This window comes from Cimex lectularius, unplaced genomic scaffold (genome assembly GCF_000648675.2).
Source record: "Cimex lectularius strain Harlan isolate CLEC.00 unplaced genomic scaffold, Clec_2.1 scaffold10, whole genome shotgun sequence".
NCBI lineage: Eukaryota > Metazoa > Arthropoda > Insecta > Hemiptera > Cimicidae > Cimex > Cimex lectularius.
The window spans coordinates 363,002-383,201 of record NW_019392665.1 but is presented as its reverse complement, the minus strand read 5'-3'; the positions used below and the strand labels follow the sequence as shown (position 1 = coordinate 383,201).

The window sequence follows — 20,200 nt, the reverse complement described above, 5'->3', positions numbered from 1 at the left end:
AAATGCGGCTTTCTTGTTAGCAAGATGATTACCGCAATGTTCCATCATCCATAAGAATAAGGTAAGACATTCATTATTCAGTTTCCCTAATGATAAAAGATTTCATTAAAAGAAATCAGTTCGACTTAAATATTAAATACTTATTGATTAACAAAGAAAAATCATGCCAAGTTGTAAGGACAATATGTAATCAGAATCGGAACAGTTTCCACTTTCAAGTTGAGCCGATTTTTCACAGCTCGAGCTAATTAAATTTAAGTCCTGAATTTTTACACTTACAACTTAAAAGCTTTGTCTGAATAAATTAGGAATGATATTTTACAAAATTTGGGACAGTTTTAACAGCTGAAATGAAAAGCGGTGTTGCATGAACATCAAGCGACTTCAGAATGATTCAGATCTTTTTTTTATAAAAATCCCTAAAATCTGCATGCCGTTTGCTTGTCATATTCTTAAAACAGAGTCGGGATTTTATGATTCTTTTTTTCAACCTGCTTAAATCCCTGATATACAAAAGGTGGTGGTACTGCTTGTCGCTTATATCACTAATCTTGAAAATAAAACCCTTTATATTACCAGACTTTCAAATAAGTTACTCTAAGAATCTAAAATTTAAAAACACCGAATAAAAAGGATCCCTTCTTTGAAAGTATCTTTTAGAGAAAAATCCTCTATTTATTCAATAGAAATATTCTTGACTCTGAGAGTGCCAAAATTTCGGAGAAATACTTTAAACTTTCTATCATTTCAATGAAAAACACTTCGCTTTTATATTCAACACTTCCTTTTATCCAAAAGCGATTCTGGTGAAATAAATCGCACTGATCCTATTAAGACAACAAAGAGTACATTTTCTGAAAGTACTAGTCTTTTAAAAAAAATCTTGTACCACTGGTCAAATAAGGTTGAAATGAAGGCCTTTTTTTGACCAGTCTTTAAAAGAAAGTTTCTCTGAAAGTTTCTTTTTTCAACATTTATTCGTTATTACATTCCATTTAATTCTTGTTCTAAAAAGCCGCAAAGTAGTGGAGCTACCTTTCTCTGACAGCGCCAGCCTTTAATACTTTAAACTCGACCATTTCACTGAAAGCACTTACTTTTTGTACAGAAGACTTCCTATAAAAGCGATACTGTCAAAAGAACTAAAACCGCTATCCCATTATGGCAACAAAGTGTCCTTTCGCTGAAAGTATCAATCTTACCGAATAAAAATTATATTTTTTCTATATTTTTCTGTGAGTGCCAGCCTTTCAGAGAAATACTTTAAAAATTATATTTTCTCTATATTTTTCTGTGAGTGCCAGCCTTTCAGAGAAATACTTTAAACTCTTGATAATTTCACTGAAATCACCTGTCTTTTTGTACACAAGGCTTCCTTTTAAAGCAAAAATAAATTAAAACATGGCCACTGATCCCATTAGGACAAAAGTCCTTTTTCTGAAAGTACCAGTCGTTTTGGAAAAAATGCTGTACCATGGTCAAATACAGCTGAAATGAGGCCCTTTCTTTGATTAGACTTTCAGAAAACAATTTTCCCTGATAGTTTCTTTTTAAAGAAATCCTTCATTTATTTGATATTAGATTCCATTTAATTCTCTCTATTTCTTTTCTTCTGAGAAATACTTTAAACTCTCCATCATTTCACTTAAACCAGCTGCTTTTTGTACACAAGACTTCCTTTAAAAGCAATACTAGTAAAATTAATTAAAATAATCTGAAGGATTTGAGTGGGGAATACAAAATTTTGGTGATTTTTTATCTGTCTACAGGATGAACAAACTAAATAAGTTATAATATTTACAATTGTTTAATTGTTTTAAAATTATTGTCAATTTACCGAAAAAATATTAAATAACTTACAGTATTTTACATAAATATATATTTTTAAAAAATATTAAATATAATAAAATATGGTATAATTTGAGTTTGGTCTACATTGGAATTGAACATGTGTTTTTAAACGTGAAATATTTCTTGTAGTTGGCGAAAGTCTGTTTGTGAGCGTTTTTCAAGAAGTCGTGCAAGTGTTCTTTATGGCTGAGGTATGAATAACCTACAGAGGCTTCGTCGCTCCAAAACCAGTGGGCCTGTTTCTCTCTCAATGTCAAAGCACCTTTGATCTGTTTGAGCAGGAACGTCTTGAAATCTTGCCTTAGGCCATCCGGTACTGGCACATCGTACGACAACAGAATTGCAAACAAATCGTCCCTTTCTGCGTCGCACTTCAAACCTTGGAGTATTTCCTCGTACGCTTTATTCTCATCGCCCTGTTTCCTATAACGGAAATATCTACCGAGTCTATGTTTGTTTTGTATTTCTCCTATTTCTTCTAAAGTGTCTTCAAGAAGTCTCGAGTACCTTTCACACGGGGTGTAATCGTAAGCAAGAATTTTGATGCAGTTGTAAAAATTCTCGAGCGCGTATCTACCGTCGTCTTTGGCATATTGCGACTGATTCATACCCATCATGAAGTAGTTGAGTGCAGTCAGGTCTTTCACTCTGTGTGGTATCCTCGACCTTTCAAAAATAAGCGCGTAGAAGTTGCTCTCGTACTTGCTCATGTATATGTTTCTGTAGTTGAGTATGTTTTTCAAATTTGGGCACGTGTTGTTAATGATTTTCATAAAGAAGTACCACTCGGATATAGAAGGTACGCTGTGGATGTTGTAAAGGTGGTAGATCAAGTGATTCAGGCCTTCCGTTGGTTTTCCAGCGGCTGCTTTCAACATGGCGAAACAAGGCCAGATCTCGCTGTCGTGTGTGTCGAAGCCCCTCCTGTATAAAAACGAGGTGAAAGATTTAAGAAGGTCGCCTTTCGATAGATAAACGAACCCTAGGTTCATCTCTAGCTCTTTGGCAAAAGACTTATAACCAAATTTAAATGCCGATTCCAAACATTTGACGCTTTCCTCTTTGAGATTGCCATTGTAAAGGACGACGCCGAGCATATTGAGGCTTTCCCAGGTTAGAGATGTGCTTATAGCCAGTTCTGCTGATTTTCGAGTGTAATTTAATAATTTGAACTTTTCCTCCGGCATGAGGTGTCCCAGGTGATAGCTGACAAAACCGATGCTGTACCAGAATTCCGAAGAGAGAGAATCGTCCGAATGTTTCAAGCCTATATGGTAACAGCGTAATGATGCAATCAAGCATTCGTATTTATTCAGGCAGGACATCTTTTTCTTGATGTCTTTACGCCTGTAGAGCCATGAAGGGGCGTATACCTGGGCCATGTTTTCAGAAGCGGTGCCACAAAGGTAGAAAAGATCACCGAGGGCTTTCCATATAATAACGCAATCCGTTTTCAAACTTATAGCCCTTGATGCGATCAATATACCCATCTGCGATAGAAACAGCCCGTAAACTATGTCGTTCGCACAAAAGAGGCTGTATGATTTTTCGATGATTGCGCTTACATACGTGTACATCGTCAAGATGTTTTTTGTGTCGAGAAAATAAGCAAGACGCGATACGTCGATGAATCTGTGGTATTTTTTAGCGTGGCCGAGTTCAGTGGCGCCCATCGTAAGCGAAAAGATATCGACGCCTTGTTTACCTTTGATGCACTCTTTGAAAAATGCAAGGCTCGATATGTGCATCCCGTATTCCCGGTAGGCCTCGGCGACCATCTGCTTGTAATCCTTGTTTCTGAACTGTCTAAAACAGCACGTCCTCAAGAGCTCGACCGCCAAGAAAAAATCAGCATGGCACTGTGGCCTGTATAAGTACAGGTAGCCGGCTTTGTAGCATATTGGGACCAATGCCCAAGAAGATGCCATCTCGGTGTTCTTGATGTAGTTCAGGAACAGCTTGCCGACCTGTTCGCCCAGCTCTTTCCTTATAAGGTCGGCTAAGTTGATCACAGCGACCGCCGAGTATGGGTTGATCTCAATGGCGCTTTCCAAATAATTCAAAGCCCTTTGCGGGTTATAAGGCTCGTCGAGATAATGCAGTCCGAGCCATTCGAACGGCATCGACTGGTAATTAATCCTCATAGAAGCCATTATCATATTCTGCTTGATTTTATTCCTCTTCTTCTGATTTATCGCTAAATTAATATTTAAAATGTAATAATTTAAAGATATAGGGATTGATTTTAAATTATCTGCTCTCTGTTCGTAATCGTTTTCGAACATGGTTTTTAAATAAATCACTAGCTCGACACAGCCAGTTTTTAAGAGGGATTTTAAAACACTGTTTCCAGCATCGTTGAATATGGAAATATTGGCTAAAGCAACGGCATAAAGCAATTCGCTGTTGTAGCCGTATTTCTCCATGTATCTGTAGGCGCACGAAACGCCTAGTTTTTGTATAATGTCGTCGTTGACTTTACACATGAGTATTATTAGTTTTCTTATGTACCAGTTGAACATCCTCACCTCGGATTTTTCCATGTTGAACAAATCATGTAGGACGGTTTTGAAAAGGCGTTCAAAATAGCCCTGCCTGCTGATCGCTATGTGATACATGATCCTCCTGATGTCGGACGCGTTTAGGTTCTGCTTGCCAAGGTATTTTGAAAGTTTGTTGTATTTGCCGCAAGCCAGGTGGTTCAGATAGTTGGACGGCTGGGTGTGAGCCGTGAACGGCTGGAGGAAGCGTTGTTTCACCTTGCAGTTGAGCAGTTTCGACACGGCTTCGAAGCAGTAACACCCGACCTTTTCAAACAGCAGGTCGACCAGGTCGGGGAAGTCGTGCGCGATGTCGAAAGGAAGCTTCAACAGGCCATTCTCACAAATATATACAATAAAGTCGCACAGGTAAGCAGCAGCATCGTTCTTCAAAAAGATTTTCGAAACCATGTGAAAAAAAGTCAACCCGTCTTTGCAGAACAAGGCCAGATGTTTACAAGCTTTTAAAATCTCTTTAGAACGATCTTTTAAAAATCTTTTTTCATATGTAAAAGAGAAAATCACCTTAGAGGCAAAATTTATCTTTTCTGTGCATTTATCATCGAGAAATAATTTGAAAACGTCAAAAACTATTGTCTGCTGTTTTAAATTTTCAGTCCAGATGAGGTATTTTGAAAGCTCGGTTGCGTATATAGTCCATTTTACGTAGTCTTCCTCGATGAGAAGCACACCCTTAGTGATCAGGAACATTTCACAGAATGTGTCCTTTTTGAATAACCCGCCTTGTTTTTTGTAGATTTCGAACAGGCTCGACCAGGCGGTTTTGAAGTTTGGGTTGAGTGCGATGCAGCAAGCAAGCGCTTGGACGACTATGCCCTTCTTCTCGGGTATGCGGTGGCAGGTAGCAGCGTTTATGAAATGCGCCCAGAAGTTGTTCGGTTCGGTACAGAGCATTTCGGCGAGTAAATTTTGAAATTGTTGCCTCGCTTTTTTTCCTTTGGCAGCCATACAGTCAACAACAAGCTCGCTGTCCTTCTTGCTCACTCTGTTGTCAAATTTAATCGATAATCTATTCGCCGTTATCTGGTTCGTCCCTGACTTCATTGCCTCCGCTTTGAGCAGCGAACTGATGGAATCGACTTTATCATGTGTTTTCCTTGCTGTTCCGCATTTCATAGTCTTCAGTCTGACCGTCTTCACTCTCTCATTCAATACAAACTCCATCGTTGAATGAGATTTAAAAAACAAAAGCCTGTCACACAAATTATATCTGAAACATAAAAAAACATTAATTTTACAATCGTTACTAAATTATGACTTGAAAAAGTCTTACAGATAAACCAAACTGGCAGAACAAAATGATCGGTATGACCAAATTACATATTTCTTGTAGGATTAAAATGATTGATGTTTTCTAAAAAGAGTGTGAATGATCTGATGATAGGCTTTCTCTGCCTTGTTATTACCACCGAATAAGGCGATACAGGTCATCGTGATCATGATGGAACTTTCAGATTCCATAATAAGAACTGATTTGATGGTGCGATTAGAGGGGATTTTACGAACAGACCCATCATTGTCAGATGTGTCATCAGAGGAGTGTTTTCCTACACATCTCCGTTCATGACGTTGAGGTGGAAGTTGAAATAAACAATTTTGATTACGTTGTACCATACGATGATATTGAAATATAAAACTTTTTTTATCGGATAAACGGGCCCTTCATCATCAGATGTGTCATGACAGGAGGAATTCTTCCTACAATCCTCAGTTAAAACCCTAGATTTGTTGACCATGAACTATTTTGGTGCTGTTCTACCATACGATGTTGAATGTTTTACATAATTGTAATGATGATACAACTTTTCTATCAGGTAAAAAAAAACGGGTTAAAAACAAATTCTTTGTTACAATTAGCTACTTACTATTTTCCTGTTAATTAAAAAAAAAGATTTTCTTTTTAAAAAATTCCGTTATTAAAATAAATTATATTTGTGTTTATTTACCTCTTTTCTTGTCTTTTGAAAATGTTTCCAAAAAATAGAAAAATACCTGTTAAAAACCTTGCCTGGCAGGAAACGTGTAAGGTTAGTTTACAGGAGGTTACTGTCACGTATTCTTGAATTTTTTATTTTAAAAAAAGTTAATCATCTTTTCTATTAATAAACAATAAAATTTTATTAAGAAAGTATATTTTAAAAAAATTGATTGTTTATTTTATCTTTTTATGGGTTAAAGGCGGGAAGGTCAGAATTGGAACATGTAGGTTTCAGTGTGGTTTACAATTTTCATAACATTTATTTATAATTTTGTGTTACTGTTTTTTCAATATTAACGGCTTATGATTATTTTATAAATTAATTCATTTTGGTATTAGTATTTTATTAATTTGATTTGTTTATTTTATTTTATTTTTTTTATTTTTTTTTTTTTTGGCTGGGGAATTTAAGCAGAGGGTAGGGAAACAAGGAGGTTACTATTTGCCGGGCGTACGCATGTGGTAGTGGATCGTGTGGCCTCATCAAGAGATCGACTGTAGGGGTCAAAAGGTAAATTTTTGATGATTTTTCTTTAAATAGCACTAATTTATTGAGTTTTATTTGTCGTAAACCAGCGTCATGTGATTTTCTGAATTCGATGTCCAAACGTAGAAGGGTCGCATTTCCTTTGCCCGTCCAAATAGTCAAGTATTTCCGTTGGAAGGGTCTCAAATCTGACTTGGAAAAGGTTGTTTTTGACGATCAAGAGACCCAGGACGTTTGGAAGAAGCTGGACGAAAGGGAGGAAATGCGGTCACCAGGCGGAGCGCAGTGCGTGTCCACATCCGACTCCGAGCAGGAGAAGATCATGGTCAGATTGTGGAGCAGTATGGAGAAAATTAAGTCTAGGAAGGTGTCTAATAGGTCGCCCAAGAAAGAACAACCCGCTTTTAGTTCAGGCACAAGCGATTCCGAATCGGACTCAGACTCAGGAGATGAAAGTGCACGAATCGCTCCAAATGCTTCGGATCCAGATGCCAAGAACATACAAGACGCTCTGGACAGTCCAGACAGTTCAAATGCTCATGACAGTCCAGGCGCTAATGATAGTCCAGATGCTCAGGACAGTCCGGATGCTAACGACAGTCCAGACACTCATGACAGTCCGGATAGTCCAAATGCTCTGGACATTCCAGATGCTCATGACAGTTCGGACAGTCCAGATGCTCCAGACATTCCAGACGCTCATGACAGTCCGGACAGTCCAGATGCTCCAGACATTCCAGAAGCTCATGACAGTCCGGACAGTCCAGATGCTCCAGACACTCCTGACAGTCCGGACAGTCCAGATGCTCCGGATATTCCAGACACTCATGACAGTTCGGACAGAGAAGTCCAACACGATCTGAAAATGTCAGAAGAGACAATTATCAATTTCAATAAAAGTCCAAAGAAAAAAGACTCTAGGATTCACCCGCATTCCTTATCTCCCGATCCTTCAGTCTCTATCGGTCAACAGTCGAGTTTGGAATCTGTGAAACCCAACGTTACGCCTGCCGTTAGAAAAAAGACCATAAAAGATTTTTTGACTGCCCGTACGAGCGAGACACCTGCAAAATCCACTCCTCAGACAATGTCGAAGCCGATAAGTGCGAGGGAATTTACGACGAGCACGCCTATAGAAAATTCGTCTGACAAACGTCTGCAAGGATCAAAGGCCAAGTCGAAGTCTCTCAGTATAAAAGATTTCATGATAAGCAATCCACCTTGTGATGAGTCAACAGTGCAAAACCTTAAAACGACCGTGCTCACGCCGAACACGACAATTCAAGATGAAGACGACATCACTGAAAATGTAAATCATTTATTTACTCATAATAAATATTTAAAAAAAAAAAATAATTAAAAATCTTTTTAGATGATCAATATAAAAGAAATAGTGAAGTATGAAGATGATGTTGATAGTCAGCTTTTTATAGAAGATATCAATGCCGAAGATGAAATATTTATTATCCAGTGTCCCAAAGAGGTATCGTATTAGAAAAAATTCAATAATTAGAGATTAATTAGACAATTTTCAGCTGCAAATTTCGGATTTGGAAGGTCAGAAGGTGTCTCTCGAGGGCGAATCGATGATACGGATTAAGGGAGAACCTGGCTACGAATGTTTCTGTGAGAAAGAAAACATCGGCAGGTCGTTAGACATCGTTTTGCCATCCAGGCTTGGACGTTCGTTCGCCCTTGGGACGTTCCAGTTGGCCGGGAGCATCGTACTCACGAAGGCAATGGACATGCTCGATGTCGATGATTTGGACATCACCCTGTCCGAAAGGATCCCGCTCCCGGATGCAGTGATAAACAAAAATTTGCCAGTTTCGCCATGTAATTTGAACAAACAGAGAAACATACAGTCCAAAATTAAGATGTAATGCATTTTTTTCTTTTTTTTTAATTCAGTGAAGGAAAATCAACTAGATCTGATTGGCAAGTCAGCGGAAAAAAAGAAGAAGAAAAAGAAAATTAAAGAAGGTAAATTACGCCGTATATTAAAAATAGAGTTATGGTATGTAAAGTAGAATAATATAAGAGACTGTTGTAAAATAACATGAAAGAGATTTAAAAAAAAAATAGTAGATAGAGATTGGCTAGGATAAAATATTACAAGAAAGAGATTAAAGAAAGTTAGGCAAGAACAGAACTACAATTAAAATATTAAAGCTTAAAAATTAGATGTAATTCTTTTAAAAAATCTAGTCATACGATGTGAATGAAATTCTGTGGATATAAATGTCTTATTCGTTTTTCAAAGAGCCCAAAAAACTTTTGTTTATAACTACCCTTTATCTAAATTTTGTATTAAGCTTGCTAGCATATGTCATATTTGACAAAGATCTTTTAAAAATCACTTAAATTGTATTATAATTAAATAAGGGTTTAAAAAAAGCTAGGTTTTCTATGCAATACCTGTGAATTCTTCAATATAAATTGCCTAAAAAGTTTGTACTTCTGTTTAGTGAGATCTAGACTGGAGTTTAACGCAACTATTTTGTCACCACACTACCTAGGTTCCATCCAAAGAAGTGACAAAGTTCAAAATAAGTTTATTATATCTTGCATTTAAATCTAGTATTCTTTTAGAAAAACAAATCATACTCTAAATTAAGAACTATATTAAAATATAGATACACTTGTGATGTAAACTTTATATTAATCTATTACCTAAATGCGTAAACTGTCCTAAATTATTAGAAGAGATAAAAATCAATGTTCCAAGTAAAAAAACGAGGAATGTTCCAACTTGCAAAAATAACTACACTTTCTTTGCAGGTAGCAGGTTGCAACTATAGCTTCATTGGTAATAGTCAATTTTTGTCCAATATAAAAATAACTGTATGCTCAACTATTAATGCACAGTGCAATAAAATAATTTTAATGTATATGCATTAAAATAATTATGGATTATGGCTGTGAAAATGTTCAATGCCATTAATAAAGTCAAATAAAAAAATAATTAAATAATTTGAAGCAGGATCTGCAGCTAGGATGGGATTAGCTAGAAATTGGGCTGGCTTTATGTTGTTTAATTTAATTAGAATAATTATTATTAATTTTTTAATTTTTACAGAAAATGTTTCCTTTGAATCTGATAGCCACGCCATTAAGGAAGAAATAAAGTCTGGTTAGTATTTTGTTTAATTTTTATTATTTTATTATTATTATTATTATTATTATTATTAAACTAAATGTATTAATTTTTTAGATGAAAATTATGTAAATTTGAAGAAGCGAAAACGCCAATGGTCAGAATGTTTACATGACAGCCTCAAATCTCCACTGATTTTGGAAAATGTTAAGACCGAAGTTGAATCTTCCGAGGCGAAGGCGAAAAAGAAAAAACACAGGTATACTGAGGGACCGATCATCACGACGATTGTCGATGATTCAGTCAGGAAAAAGAAAAAACACAGGCATACCGAGGGACCGGGTGAACCGGTTGTCATGATGATTGACGACGATTCAGTCAGGGAAAAGAAAAAGCACAGGCATACCGAGGAACTGGGTGAATCTGTCGTCATGATTGACGACGATGATTCAGTCAGGAAAAAGAAAAAACACAGGCATACCAAGGAACTGGGTGAACCTGTCGTTATGATTGATGACGACGATTCAGTCAGGAAAAAGAAAAAACACAGGCATACTGAGGAACTGGGTGAACCTGTCGTTATGATTGACGACGACAATTCAGTCAGGAAAAAGAAAAAACACAAACATTCCGTAGATTCGGATTTGTCAGAATCTATCCTCCAATTCAGCCCGTTGCATTCGAAGCACAAGCACAAAAAACAAAAACACTCACTCGAAGGTCTGTTTTGATTATTTTTTACATATATAATTGGCTTAATTTTTACTTTTAATTAATTAATTTATTTTATTTTTATTTTTTAAGATGACAGAATGGTAACATATGAGGAAGGGATCAACCTTTCAACTTTCCATGAGGAAATTTCACCCACGCCTAAGAAGAAAAAGAAAAAGCATAAAATGGAAGGTTTGTTATTTGTCAACATACAAATATTCAGAAATGTCGCACATCTGTTCGTACACTTGACTATTTATTTTTCTTTCCTTATTATTTTTAAAATGATGTAACGATCAAGCGCATTATTTTAAAAAAATTTATTTTAATTTTCCCAGTATTTTTGAAGTCGTGTATAGCCAAGGCTGCGGGATTTGACTTATTTTTAACAAAAATTTTCTTAAAACTGTATTGAACTAGATTTTAATAATTTTCTGCAATATATTTTATATTTAATAGGAAAGAAGTTGAAAATTCTGTGACTTAAAATATTAGAAGGTTCAAGCAACCAAATTAGTAACTTCAAGTTACTAACCCCTGTTGGCATGGGATCGCCAATGAAACTTTTCCGGGTGATACTGGGACAAAAAATATTAGACATGCATTTGATAATTCTTCCCGATGAGCCCTAGGAGCCAAGAAAAAAATTAAGTAATTTTTGTAAAATTTATTTTCTGCCTTTGTTTCGGATGCATGTTTAAGGTTAAGTACTTTAAAAAAATATACAGGACTGCATTATATGAGATTAAACATAAAAAGTTGAAAAAACCAAAAGGTGCATTGAGTAAAGTAGATTTGAAAAAAAAAAAAAATGTTCGCGATAACACCAATTCAAATTCGTTTCAAGCACTCTTTAAAAGCATTAAATAAGAATTTTCATTGGAAATAAATAAAAAAATTAAAAAAATTAGGCTGGATTAAGTGGGGAACACACCTGACACAGCGCTACGCTATGTGACTTGAAGCTACCCAATGCAAATCCAATGTCCAATTTTCCATAAGATTGTATTACCCCCGTGCACATCTACCTGATGCCACGCAATGCTACCATACCTCTATGCTACGTGATGCACCCAAGTTCCCTGTCCTGATTTTCATCGAGTACAGTCGAAGAGAAAAGAAACAGACACTCATATTTTTATTTCAAACTATACGTATTATAGTCGTTATATTAATTACAACATACTTATTTTACTATAAACCAAATTAAGCGAGATCAAACATTCACGAGTTTTTATAAAAATTATTTACTTATGATAGCTAGGCAGAAAATTTATCAAAACACTGGAATACCGTTTATTGATAGAATGAATTTAACTAACAATTTATTACACGGTTTTGCTCATAAAATTTAACTAATAATAAATAAAGGTTTTGTGAGTAAAAGAACCATCTTATTAGAGAAGCTAGGCAGGCTCCAGAATATAAAACACTTTCAATTTGGAAACTATTCTGATGTCAGAGGATATAAAAGTATATTCCCTTATATACAAATTTCTTAAGAATATTGACACTTCAATATGATAAATAATCAAATTAAACCAATACATAAAGTGGATAGATCAGTGAACACGGAGTAAAAATAAAAGTCTGAATAATAAATTTCAATTTGGTTGCCCTTGGCGGCCGGGTACAGCTTCTTTGCCCAGTGAAGGTATTGATGGCCAATATGATTAATAAGGCAAAAAAATGTTTTACTCATAAAATTTAACGATTTATTTCATGGTTTTGCTCATAAACTTCAACTAAACAATTTATTTTATTACATGTTTTTGCTCATAAAATTACACCATTTTCGTCGAGTAGCGTCAGAACCGGACACATATTTTTTGTAGTTTATTTCAAACTAAATATACATAATTTTGTTGTTATATTAATGTATTGTTTTGTTTAATGTAAACTAAATTAAAATAGATCAAAAATGCATGAGATTTTATAAAAATTATTTAATTATTATGGTTAGACAGAAAATTTATCAAAACACCGGAATAACTTTATTTAAAACAATTAAATTTAACTAACAGTTTAATACATGTGTTCATCAAATTTAACAAACAATGTATTTCATGGTTTTGCTCAAAATAATGCATTAAGAACAAATGAGGCATTTCAATTGTGATACTGTTTTGTGATACACGCTGTGTGACTGTACGTGGCGTGCTCGTGACATCGAACAGATGTGCACACCCTACCAAAACAAGGCAAGGCGTCGGGTCATGTTGCATTGCATTGTGTAGGGTGTTTTCCCTGCTTTAGTTCCCACTTTTTTTTCCTCCTTATGATGTCTGGTGTTCCACGTTACTGGGACCGTTGAAAAGCTGAATTTCCTTTCTGTGATTATGTCAAGAATGTTTAGTTATATTCCATAATGAAATCAACAAAACTTTATCCAACGCTTTATTTTATTACTTTCGTCCTAAGTTATTTACGGAGGCCAGACTTGGTAAACCAGCAGTCTGTCTACAAGGTTCTAAATCCTTGTAATATTTCCTCTGGATCAGTGAAGTCGTTACAAATTTATCGCTGTTTTTATGAATTTAAGAGAGAAAAAAATCAGAGCGGGAAATTATTACCCTAAATATTTTTGTACTTTTTTCCTGGGTAGAGAAACGATTATCTATTTGGTTTCTTGGTAAACAAATATTTGACCCTGCTTTCCCTGACATTTCACGAACGAGGAAAAGTCGTCTGGAGGAACTTCCGTCATTGCTCATAGCCAGTTTTGCTGCTAGATCTGCCTTAATATTTCCAGTGACGAGCCACCAACTACTGCAACAGCGTTTGCTATCATGGTGACAATTTTTGTTGTCCTTTTTGTCTTTGCATCATTACGATGCTTATTTCCTTTTAAAAAAATTGGTTGCTGTGATACATTCAGAGCGAAACTCTTTGATGCGCCCTAAAAAAAACCGAATGCCAGTCAACCCAAAACATCCTCGCGCCAAAACTTTTACCTGTCTAGGTTCCACAGCGCGAGCGTAGTGGAAACCTAGCTTAAGATTTTGGGTTAGAAGTTTTCAAGCTTTTAACCATGCTACTACTTACATTATCCGATCCAGGTGAGGTGGTCTTTTTGAGAGTTTAGGACTACTGAGAATTCATTTAAAGTAAATTTTGATTCTTTTAAAAGTTTTACACTGTCTACATGAATGTAATTTAAAAGCTGAAATGATACCGGTATCGATACTTGGGGTGCTTTCCCGCTTTTCAAATCTTCAAAATTGAGCGGTAAAAAAAGCCTGCTTCTCTCATTGGTCGGTCGCGTTGGCGGGGATCTAGTCAACGTTCACGTCGAGAGACGTGGATGTGAATCCTTGGATGAGCTTTAAGCTGACGCTTTTTAAATCCGGATAGTTGAAAAAACTAAAAACTGTGAGTAGAAAACTATCTTTTAAAATGATTATTAATTTCCTCGGGTCATAAATTATCTGTTTCAATACTTTATGATAGACACGCTGTGGGACTGGCAGCCAGATTCAATTCTGATGTACAAAGGTTTAAAAAACAGTTTTTTCAACAAGAAACAGTCAATATTCGTTTTTCGTGCCAAGAAAAACCCCAATACAAATTTTGGGGAAAATCAAAAAATAATTTTTCGACTATTGTTTCCTTAGATTTTTTAAAAACAACTTCACCATTCCAGGGGAAACTTTCCATGGATTTATAACCTATTATATTACATGTAATGGCGCCGTCATTAAAATAAAAATAGAACAATAGTAATAAAATGACACATTTTAATAATAATTCCAATTAATTATTCTTTTTATCTAAGGCTCTAAGTAAAACCTAGTGTCATGAACGGGATTCAAACCCTTGACCTTTGGTTCGATACACCTCCGCTCTAACCACTTAAGCTATCATGACTTCGATCTCCTCGGACTCCAACTCCTCATCTCAACCTACAACCTTCCAATTTTCCCCCTTTTTGCCATTTTTCAAATTAATAATAATGCTTTATTGGTACAAAAAACGTTTACAAAGCAAAACATATGCCTTAACATAAAATCCATGGATAAAAACCGTATGCCGGGAAAATTAATATTAATATATAATACGTAAAGAAGTAATTACTTCACTAACTGCTCCCTGTGGGCACTCGATTCCTGATTACCCAACATTTGAAAATATGGCAAAAAGAGGGAAAATTCAAAAGGTTGTAGGTTGAGATGAGAAGGTGATGTTTGAGGGGATTGAAGTCAAGATAGCAAAGTGGTTAGAGCAGCGGCGTATCGAGTCGAAGATCATGAATCCCGCTCATGACACTAGTTTTTCATCTCAACCAAAAACCTTAGATTAAAAAAAAAAATAATTACTCAATAAATTATACACTTTTTTTTTTCAAAATGAAAAATTTGTCAGGCGGGATTTGAACCCACAACTTTCGGCTAAATACTCCACTGCTGTACCACTTGAGCTACTGTGACTTGACTGATCATGCCACAAACTTCTCATTTCGACTCCCCATTTATTCCATTGTAAGCGAATCGCAGCAGCATATAGAAACACATTTTAATAACGATTGTATACATTAGAGGGACTGTGTATGATTCACAGGTGTGATTCTAAGTTAATACTAACTTTTTAATTATTTTGATCAGATTATTCTTAATTATAAATTATTCAGTTAATTATATAATAATAATTATATCATAATTACAATTTGAATAAAAGGGGAGTTGAAATGGGAAGTTTGTGACATGGGCGATGGAATTAATGGTAGCTCAAGTGGTAGAGCAGCGGCTTATTTACTCAAAAGTCATAGGTTCGAATCCCACCTATGACACAATTTTTAATTTTGAAAAAAATTATATATAATTAAAAAAATATAATAAAAATTATAGTATAATTAATTGAGTAATTACATAACTAAGAATAAGCTGATAAAAATAGTTAAAAAGTTAGTATGGGTTCGAATCCTGCTCTTGACACCAGTTTTTCATCTCAACCTTAGATAAAAATAATAATTAATATGGTCAATTATGACCACTAAGCAAATATTGAATAATAATAATGCTTTATTGAACTTCAGAAAAATGGTAAATGTGCTTTCAAAGCATTTAAGGACAGGATCTTGGAAAAGTCTGGCAGAGGTAGTTGGTTAAACAATCATAAAGGCAAAAAATACAGAATAAAGTAAGATGATAAGTGAAGAAATAAATGGAAAGAAAAGAGAAATAATAACAACTGGTAAAATGAGAAAGAAAGAAGAAGGAAACAGGTTATACAATACAAATCATAAAATAAACTCCTAAATTAACTTGTATCTGTAATTCCATGCAAGCCTAGCACAAATTAAGGGTCGCGAATTTGAGCCACTCAAAAACGTAACTCTGGGGAGAGATGAACAGGAGTCACGAATGGGATTCGAACCCACGACCTTTGGCTAATACCGCCGCTACTCTAACCACTTGAGCTATTGTAGTCAAGCTGTTAGAGCCGCGGCATATTGAGTGGAATTGGGTTCAAATCCCGCCTGTGATCCAAATTTTTCATTTTGAAAAAAACGATATAATTAATTGAGTATATGTATAATTAATAATAACTTAATAAAAACTAATATTAGTAGGCATGTAATCAAAACGTTCTTGACATAATCTGAAAGAAGAGAAATTCTGCTTGTTGAAATAACCCGTATATGTTTAGCAGTCATAATTGACCGTATTAATTTTTAAATTAATTATAATTTTATATAAGGTCTTGGTTGCAATGAAAAAGGGATATGAGGGGGATTCAAACTCTCAATCTTCAACTCAATACACCGCTACTCTAACTGCTGAGTTATTGTGATCAAGTGGTTAGAGCTGCGGCGTGTTGAGCCGAAGGTCGTGGGTTTGAATCGCACTCGTGACACTTGTTCATCTCAACCAAGAACTTAGATAAAAATTATAATTCGTCGTAATGGCGTGGAATTCAGGGGGGGATCAAGAGAATTTATGAAATTTTTATGATAACAGCTAAGATAGGCCAAAAAATAGTTTTAGTTTCCAATAAAAATATGTAGTTAAGGCTTTTTAAAGAGCGTATGTTTTGGATTTTTTTCTCTTTTCATATCGCACACCCACAAGAAAAGTGACACAATTCAATAAAAGTAAATTTTGCAGAGAGCCAAATGGAAGTTTACTTTTTTTGACTTATGTATTGAGTACACGCCATTACAGTTGTTGGCAATAAAAACTGTCACGATCCATCAATATTGTCTTTCGTTTCTCCAAGTCTTAAAGTGAAAACACAAAACTTTAAAAATCCAGCTGTACTACCCCTTTTAGAGTTGTGACACTATTCTTGCTCTCAGTGGTTTAAGTTAGTTTGCTCTAACGATAATAATGGTGGTCAATGAATGCCTAAGAGAGTATTAATTTCTTTGTGATAGTAACAGACAATATACAAACCTAACAAACAAGCATAAATATCCATATAATAAGTTTTACTAAGATTATTTCTGACCCAGATGTGCTTTCCTTTGCAATCAAGACTAGTTAGTTATTTAAAATATAAAATTAATTATTAAAATAATTTGTAATTAAAACATTTTAAAAAATTGTTGAAGCTATAAAATAATTTCAATTAATTATTCTTTTTATTAAGGTCTTGGTTGAGTTGAAAAAGTTAGAAAGAAAAAGAATGCTCGAACACTTGTCTAATATTTTTCGATTTAGTATCACCTGAAAAAGTTTCATTGAATTCGGTGATCCAATGTCCATAGCCTAGGTCTTGTTAGTAGTAACGTTAAGTTACTAATTTGAGAGCTTGAACTTTCCAGTCATCTAACATAAAACTTTTAAGTTAGAACATTTTCATCTTCTGACCTCTTGCACATAGGAAGGAGGTTCATTAAGAAGAAAGATTAGTCAACATAATTCTTCACCGGGGGTTGTTCATTACAACTAGTTCATTCATGAACAATTCACTTTAGAGATGGTTCAGGTCTGCCAGGAATTCAGTTCACTTAAAAGGAAGATTGATCAATATAATAGTTCTTTTCATGGATAGTTCATTTGAAATTAGTTTAAAAAAGGTGGCCATAACGGTTTAGACATTGACTCGGCGCTCATCACTAAGGTAAAGTGATGGTTTGAACCTAGCAGTCCTGCATTCGTATCTAACATACAAATGGGCTTTTTTCTTCTTTCAAAAGACCGGCACCCCAAGGGTTCTTATAAGCCTCGTTAGAACTAGTTCAAAGTAAAATATTTTTGTGGTATCACCAAAAAAAAGTTACAATACAATCTATACCACGTCTTTATGTAGAATTATATGCCCCCAAATTTTACTGAGGTATGATTATTATTAAACCTAACCACCCCAAAAAATTATTATTAAAGTTTTTGTTTTGTTTTTCAGATTCTTTGGATTTCGAGCGTGAAAAAATTCTGACGGAATTAATTGAAAGCCAACTAATTAGCAAGGGGAAGAAAAAGAAAAAGAAGACCAAGGACGAACTAAACAATACGTAGATAGTATATTTAATATATATTATTATTGATTTAAAAAAAAATAAAAAATAAAAACTTGTAAATATAAACAAAAGAATTTTGGTTTTTTTACAATTATTAGAAGATTTTTGTTTTCGTCGTCAGGCGATCGGGTTGTTGGCACCCCTGAGATTCAAATAGCCAGCTATTATATCGCTCGGGAGGGATCGTATCGTGGCAAACTCCTCTGCGTTCGAGAAGAAAAGCTTCGTTTGCGGGTCAGTGTACTTAGCCTGGAATATTACAAAAAAAAAATTAAATACACTAAACCGTCTCGAGTTTTCTCTAGGTTCTATAATTCTTCAAAGTTGTCTGACCCTTCTGTCAAGTTTTGTCTTTTAAGTTAGTTTGCTGTATAGGTAAGTATGTTGAGTGGAAAAAGTCCTTGTTCAGTTGTGTCCTCCACTTTTTGCAGTATTTCAATTTTAAAAAAACTCATAGCGTTCTTGGAAATCAGAAGTTGAAGGCAAAATAGGAAATAGCAAGTATAAAAATGCCTAGGGTGCCTGGGCCCCATCTAGAAAACCCAAGATGTCTCATAGAGCTGCGGTTATGGTATCGGCGACTCTGAAACCTTGCTGAAGGAGCGGTCAATAGGATTTCAAGAAAAGAACGTAATAAGATTATATAAAATAATAAAAAAAGAGGTAGTAAGATGATCTCTTGAGGAACATTGGCGATAAAATACCCGAGAAGTCAAGGTAGGATTTAAGGATGACAGAAAGGAAGTCTTGGTGGGATTGAACAGCTAGGTCAGATTGCTGTATTGTCAGAAAAGGTAATGGTATAATGAGAGAGAGAGGGAGCAAAAGAGAAAGAGCAAGTGAGTTAGTGAGTGAATGAATCAGTGAGGGAGACAAAAAGTGAGTGAGCAAGAGAAAAACAGTGATTGGGAGGCTGAGTGAGTGAGCAAGCAAAAGAGAAGGAAAATGAGTGACTTAGTGAGTGAGCGAGAGAAAGAAAGTAAGGGACCGGACTGAACATCATGAATATAAAGAAGTTCGGTCACTCCACCAAACTAAAGATCTTTAGTCAGCCAAGGGTTGGACATTGAAAAGCTTTGGTAGTTCTTTTTATAAATCGAAGCAATTTGGACTGGCACTATGGCCAGCAGACAGAGGACACAGGTTGAATGAAACTAATGCTAGGATATGAGATATTAAGGTAGGAGTAAGTTGTTTACAGATTATCAGGATAGGGAAGATAGACTTGAGCCGATTAGGATGGGTCAGGAAGCTCTGTATGGTCCAGAGTATTTGAAAGGTAAATTATTAAAAATATAAGGAAATAAATGTCTTCTTACCTCGAGGCCTGAGATGTCTGAGAATTTTTTGGGCGGTTTCAACAACGGTGGTGCACCTATGTTTGAATCTTTAACAATTTAAAAATAAAACAATTTAAATTTAAACGTGTAGGGAGAGCAAGAACGCAAGGTGCTTACATAACGGAGTGTTCGGTGGCCAGGGGAGGCTGCGCTCCTGGGCAAGGATCTGCTTGAGTGATTTCCAAGTCTTCTTCTTACCGCCTATGCTCGTTTGATGCTGTACAGCAGTACCATAATTGATTTTACATACAGAACTAAATTCAAATACGCCTCACTTGGTAATTTGGGTTGCGAAAAACAGGACGTTTCTTCTCTTCCATTTCTTCTGCGTCACCGCTTGTACCTGGTTCCTCTCCTTCCTGAGTTTCGCTCTGCTGCAATGATAAATTTCAACTGACAAACAATCATAAAAATTGAACAAAATCCGTCAGAAATATTGCTGATTTGATGTTGTACATAAAAAAAACTCAGCATCTCAATAAGTAAACATTATTATTGTATATTTATTGTACAGGGTTTATTTTTTTTTTTTTATATAATAATAACTACAATTAAATCTTACATTTTTCTTTTTGACCATGTCCAAGCATGGATGTTGGATAAACAAACGGTGTCTCGTATAACCTGACTATTACCTCCTATAAATCGATCACCTTGGTTTGATGTTATGACGTCATGGTTTGAGTGGTGCAAATGGATTCGCACGGTTTCGC

At 35.3% G+C, this 20,200-nt stretch overlaps 3 protein-coding genes across 6 annotated transcripts; 1 reads left to right on the top strand and 2 right to left on the bottom strand.

The window, feature by feature from the left end:
• Positions 1-1,894: 1,894 nt before the first annotated feature.
• On the bottom strand, positions 1,895-6,426 carry LOC106667333. The gene is made up of 2 exons (XM_024225023.1): positions 6,405-6,426; positions 1,895-5,622 (listed from the first exon to the last, which is right to left on the bottom strand). The coding sequence occupies exon 2, from the start codon at positions 5,574-5,576 to the stop codon at positions 1,932-1,934; it is 3,645 nt and encodes a 1,214-aa protein (XP_024080791.1). The 5' UTR covers positions 5,577-5,622; positions 6,405-6,426; the 3' UTR covers positions 1,895-1,931.
• Positions 6,427-6,781: 355 nt separating this feature from the next.
• LOC106667334 lies at positions 6,782-18,361 on the top strand. 3 transcript variants are annotated; one of them, XM_024225025.1, is made up of 10 exons: positions 6,782-6,901; positions 6,967-8,186; positions 8,250-8,360; positions 8,413-8,713; positions 8,789-8,860; positions 9,957-10,010; positions 10,092-10,694; positions 10,779-10,880; positions 18,033-18,148; positions 18,269-18,361. In XM_024225025.1, exons 2-9 carry the CDS (start codon positions 6,990-6,992, stop codon positions 18,143-18,145), a joined length of 2,553 nt encoding a protein of 850 aa, XP_024080793.1. In that variant the 5' UTR covers positions 6,782-6,901; positions 6,967-6,989; the 3' UTR covers positions 18,146-18,148; positions 18,269-18,361. The 3 variants fall into 3 exon arrangements, with proteins under 3 accessions (XP_024080793.1, XP_024080792.1, XP_014250710.1); XM_024225024.1 differs by having other exon boundaries at positions 18,033-18,141; positions 18,269-18,359; XM_014395224.2 differs by lacking the exons at positions 18,033-18,148; positions 18,269-18,361 and adding an exon at positions 11,148-11,339.
• LOC106667338 (INO80 complex subunit C) lies at positions 18,204-20,137 on the bottom strand. Of its 2 annotated transcripts, none has more exons than XM_014395227.2 (5): positions 20,050-20,137; positions 19,763-19,861; positions 19,605-19,704; positions 19,467-19,534; positions 18,204-18,396 (listed from the first exon to the last, which is right to left on the bottom strand). In XM_014395227.2, exons 1-5 carry the CDS (start codon positions 20,065-20,067, stop codon positions 18,265-18,267), a joined length of 417 nt encoding a protein of 138 aa, XP_014250713.1. In that variant the 5' UTR covers positions 20,068-20,137; the 3' UTR covers positions 18,204-18,264. The 2 variants fall into 2 exon arrangements, with proteins under 2 accessions (XP_014250713.1, XP_014250714.1); XM_014395228.2 differs by having other exon boundaries at positions 19,763-19,858; positions 20,050-20,115.
• Positions 20,138-20,200: the final 63 nt, after the last annotated feature.

Bases quoted from the DNA above. Each gene is read 5' to 3' on its own strand.
- LOC106667333 (XM_024225023.1), bottom strand. From the start codon at position 5,576: ATGGAGTTTGTATTGAATGAGAGAGTGAAGACGGTCAGACTGAAGACT.
- LOC106667334 (XM_024225024.1), top strand. From the start codon at position 6,990: ATGTCCAAACGTAGAAGGGTCGCATTTCCTTTGCCCGTCCAAATAGTC. The intron at 8,361-8,412 runs GTATCGTATTAG...GACAATTTTCAG, and splicing joins TTATCCAGTGTCCCAAAGAG to CTGCAAATTTCGGATTTGGA. The intron at 10,011-10,091 runs GTTAGTATTTTG...TTAATTTTTTAG, and splicing joins TAAGGAAGAAATAAAGTCTG to ATGAAAATTATGTAAATTTG.
- LOC106667338 (XM_014395227.2), bottom strand. The intron at 19,705-19,762 runs GTGAGGCGTATT...ACTGCTGTACAG, and splicing joins TTCGCAACCCAAATTACCAA to CATCAAACGAGCATAGGCGG. The intron at 18,397-19,466 runs GTAAGAAGACAT...GTAATATTCCAG, and splicing joins CAGACATCTCAGGCCTCGAG to GCTAAGTACACTGACCCGCA.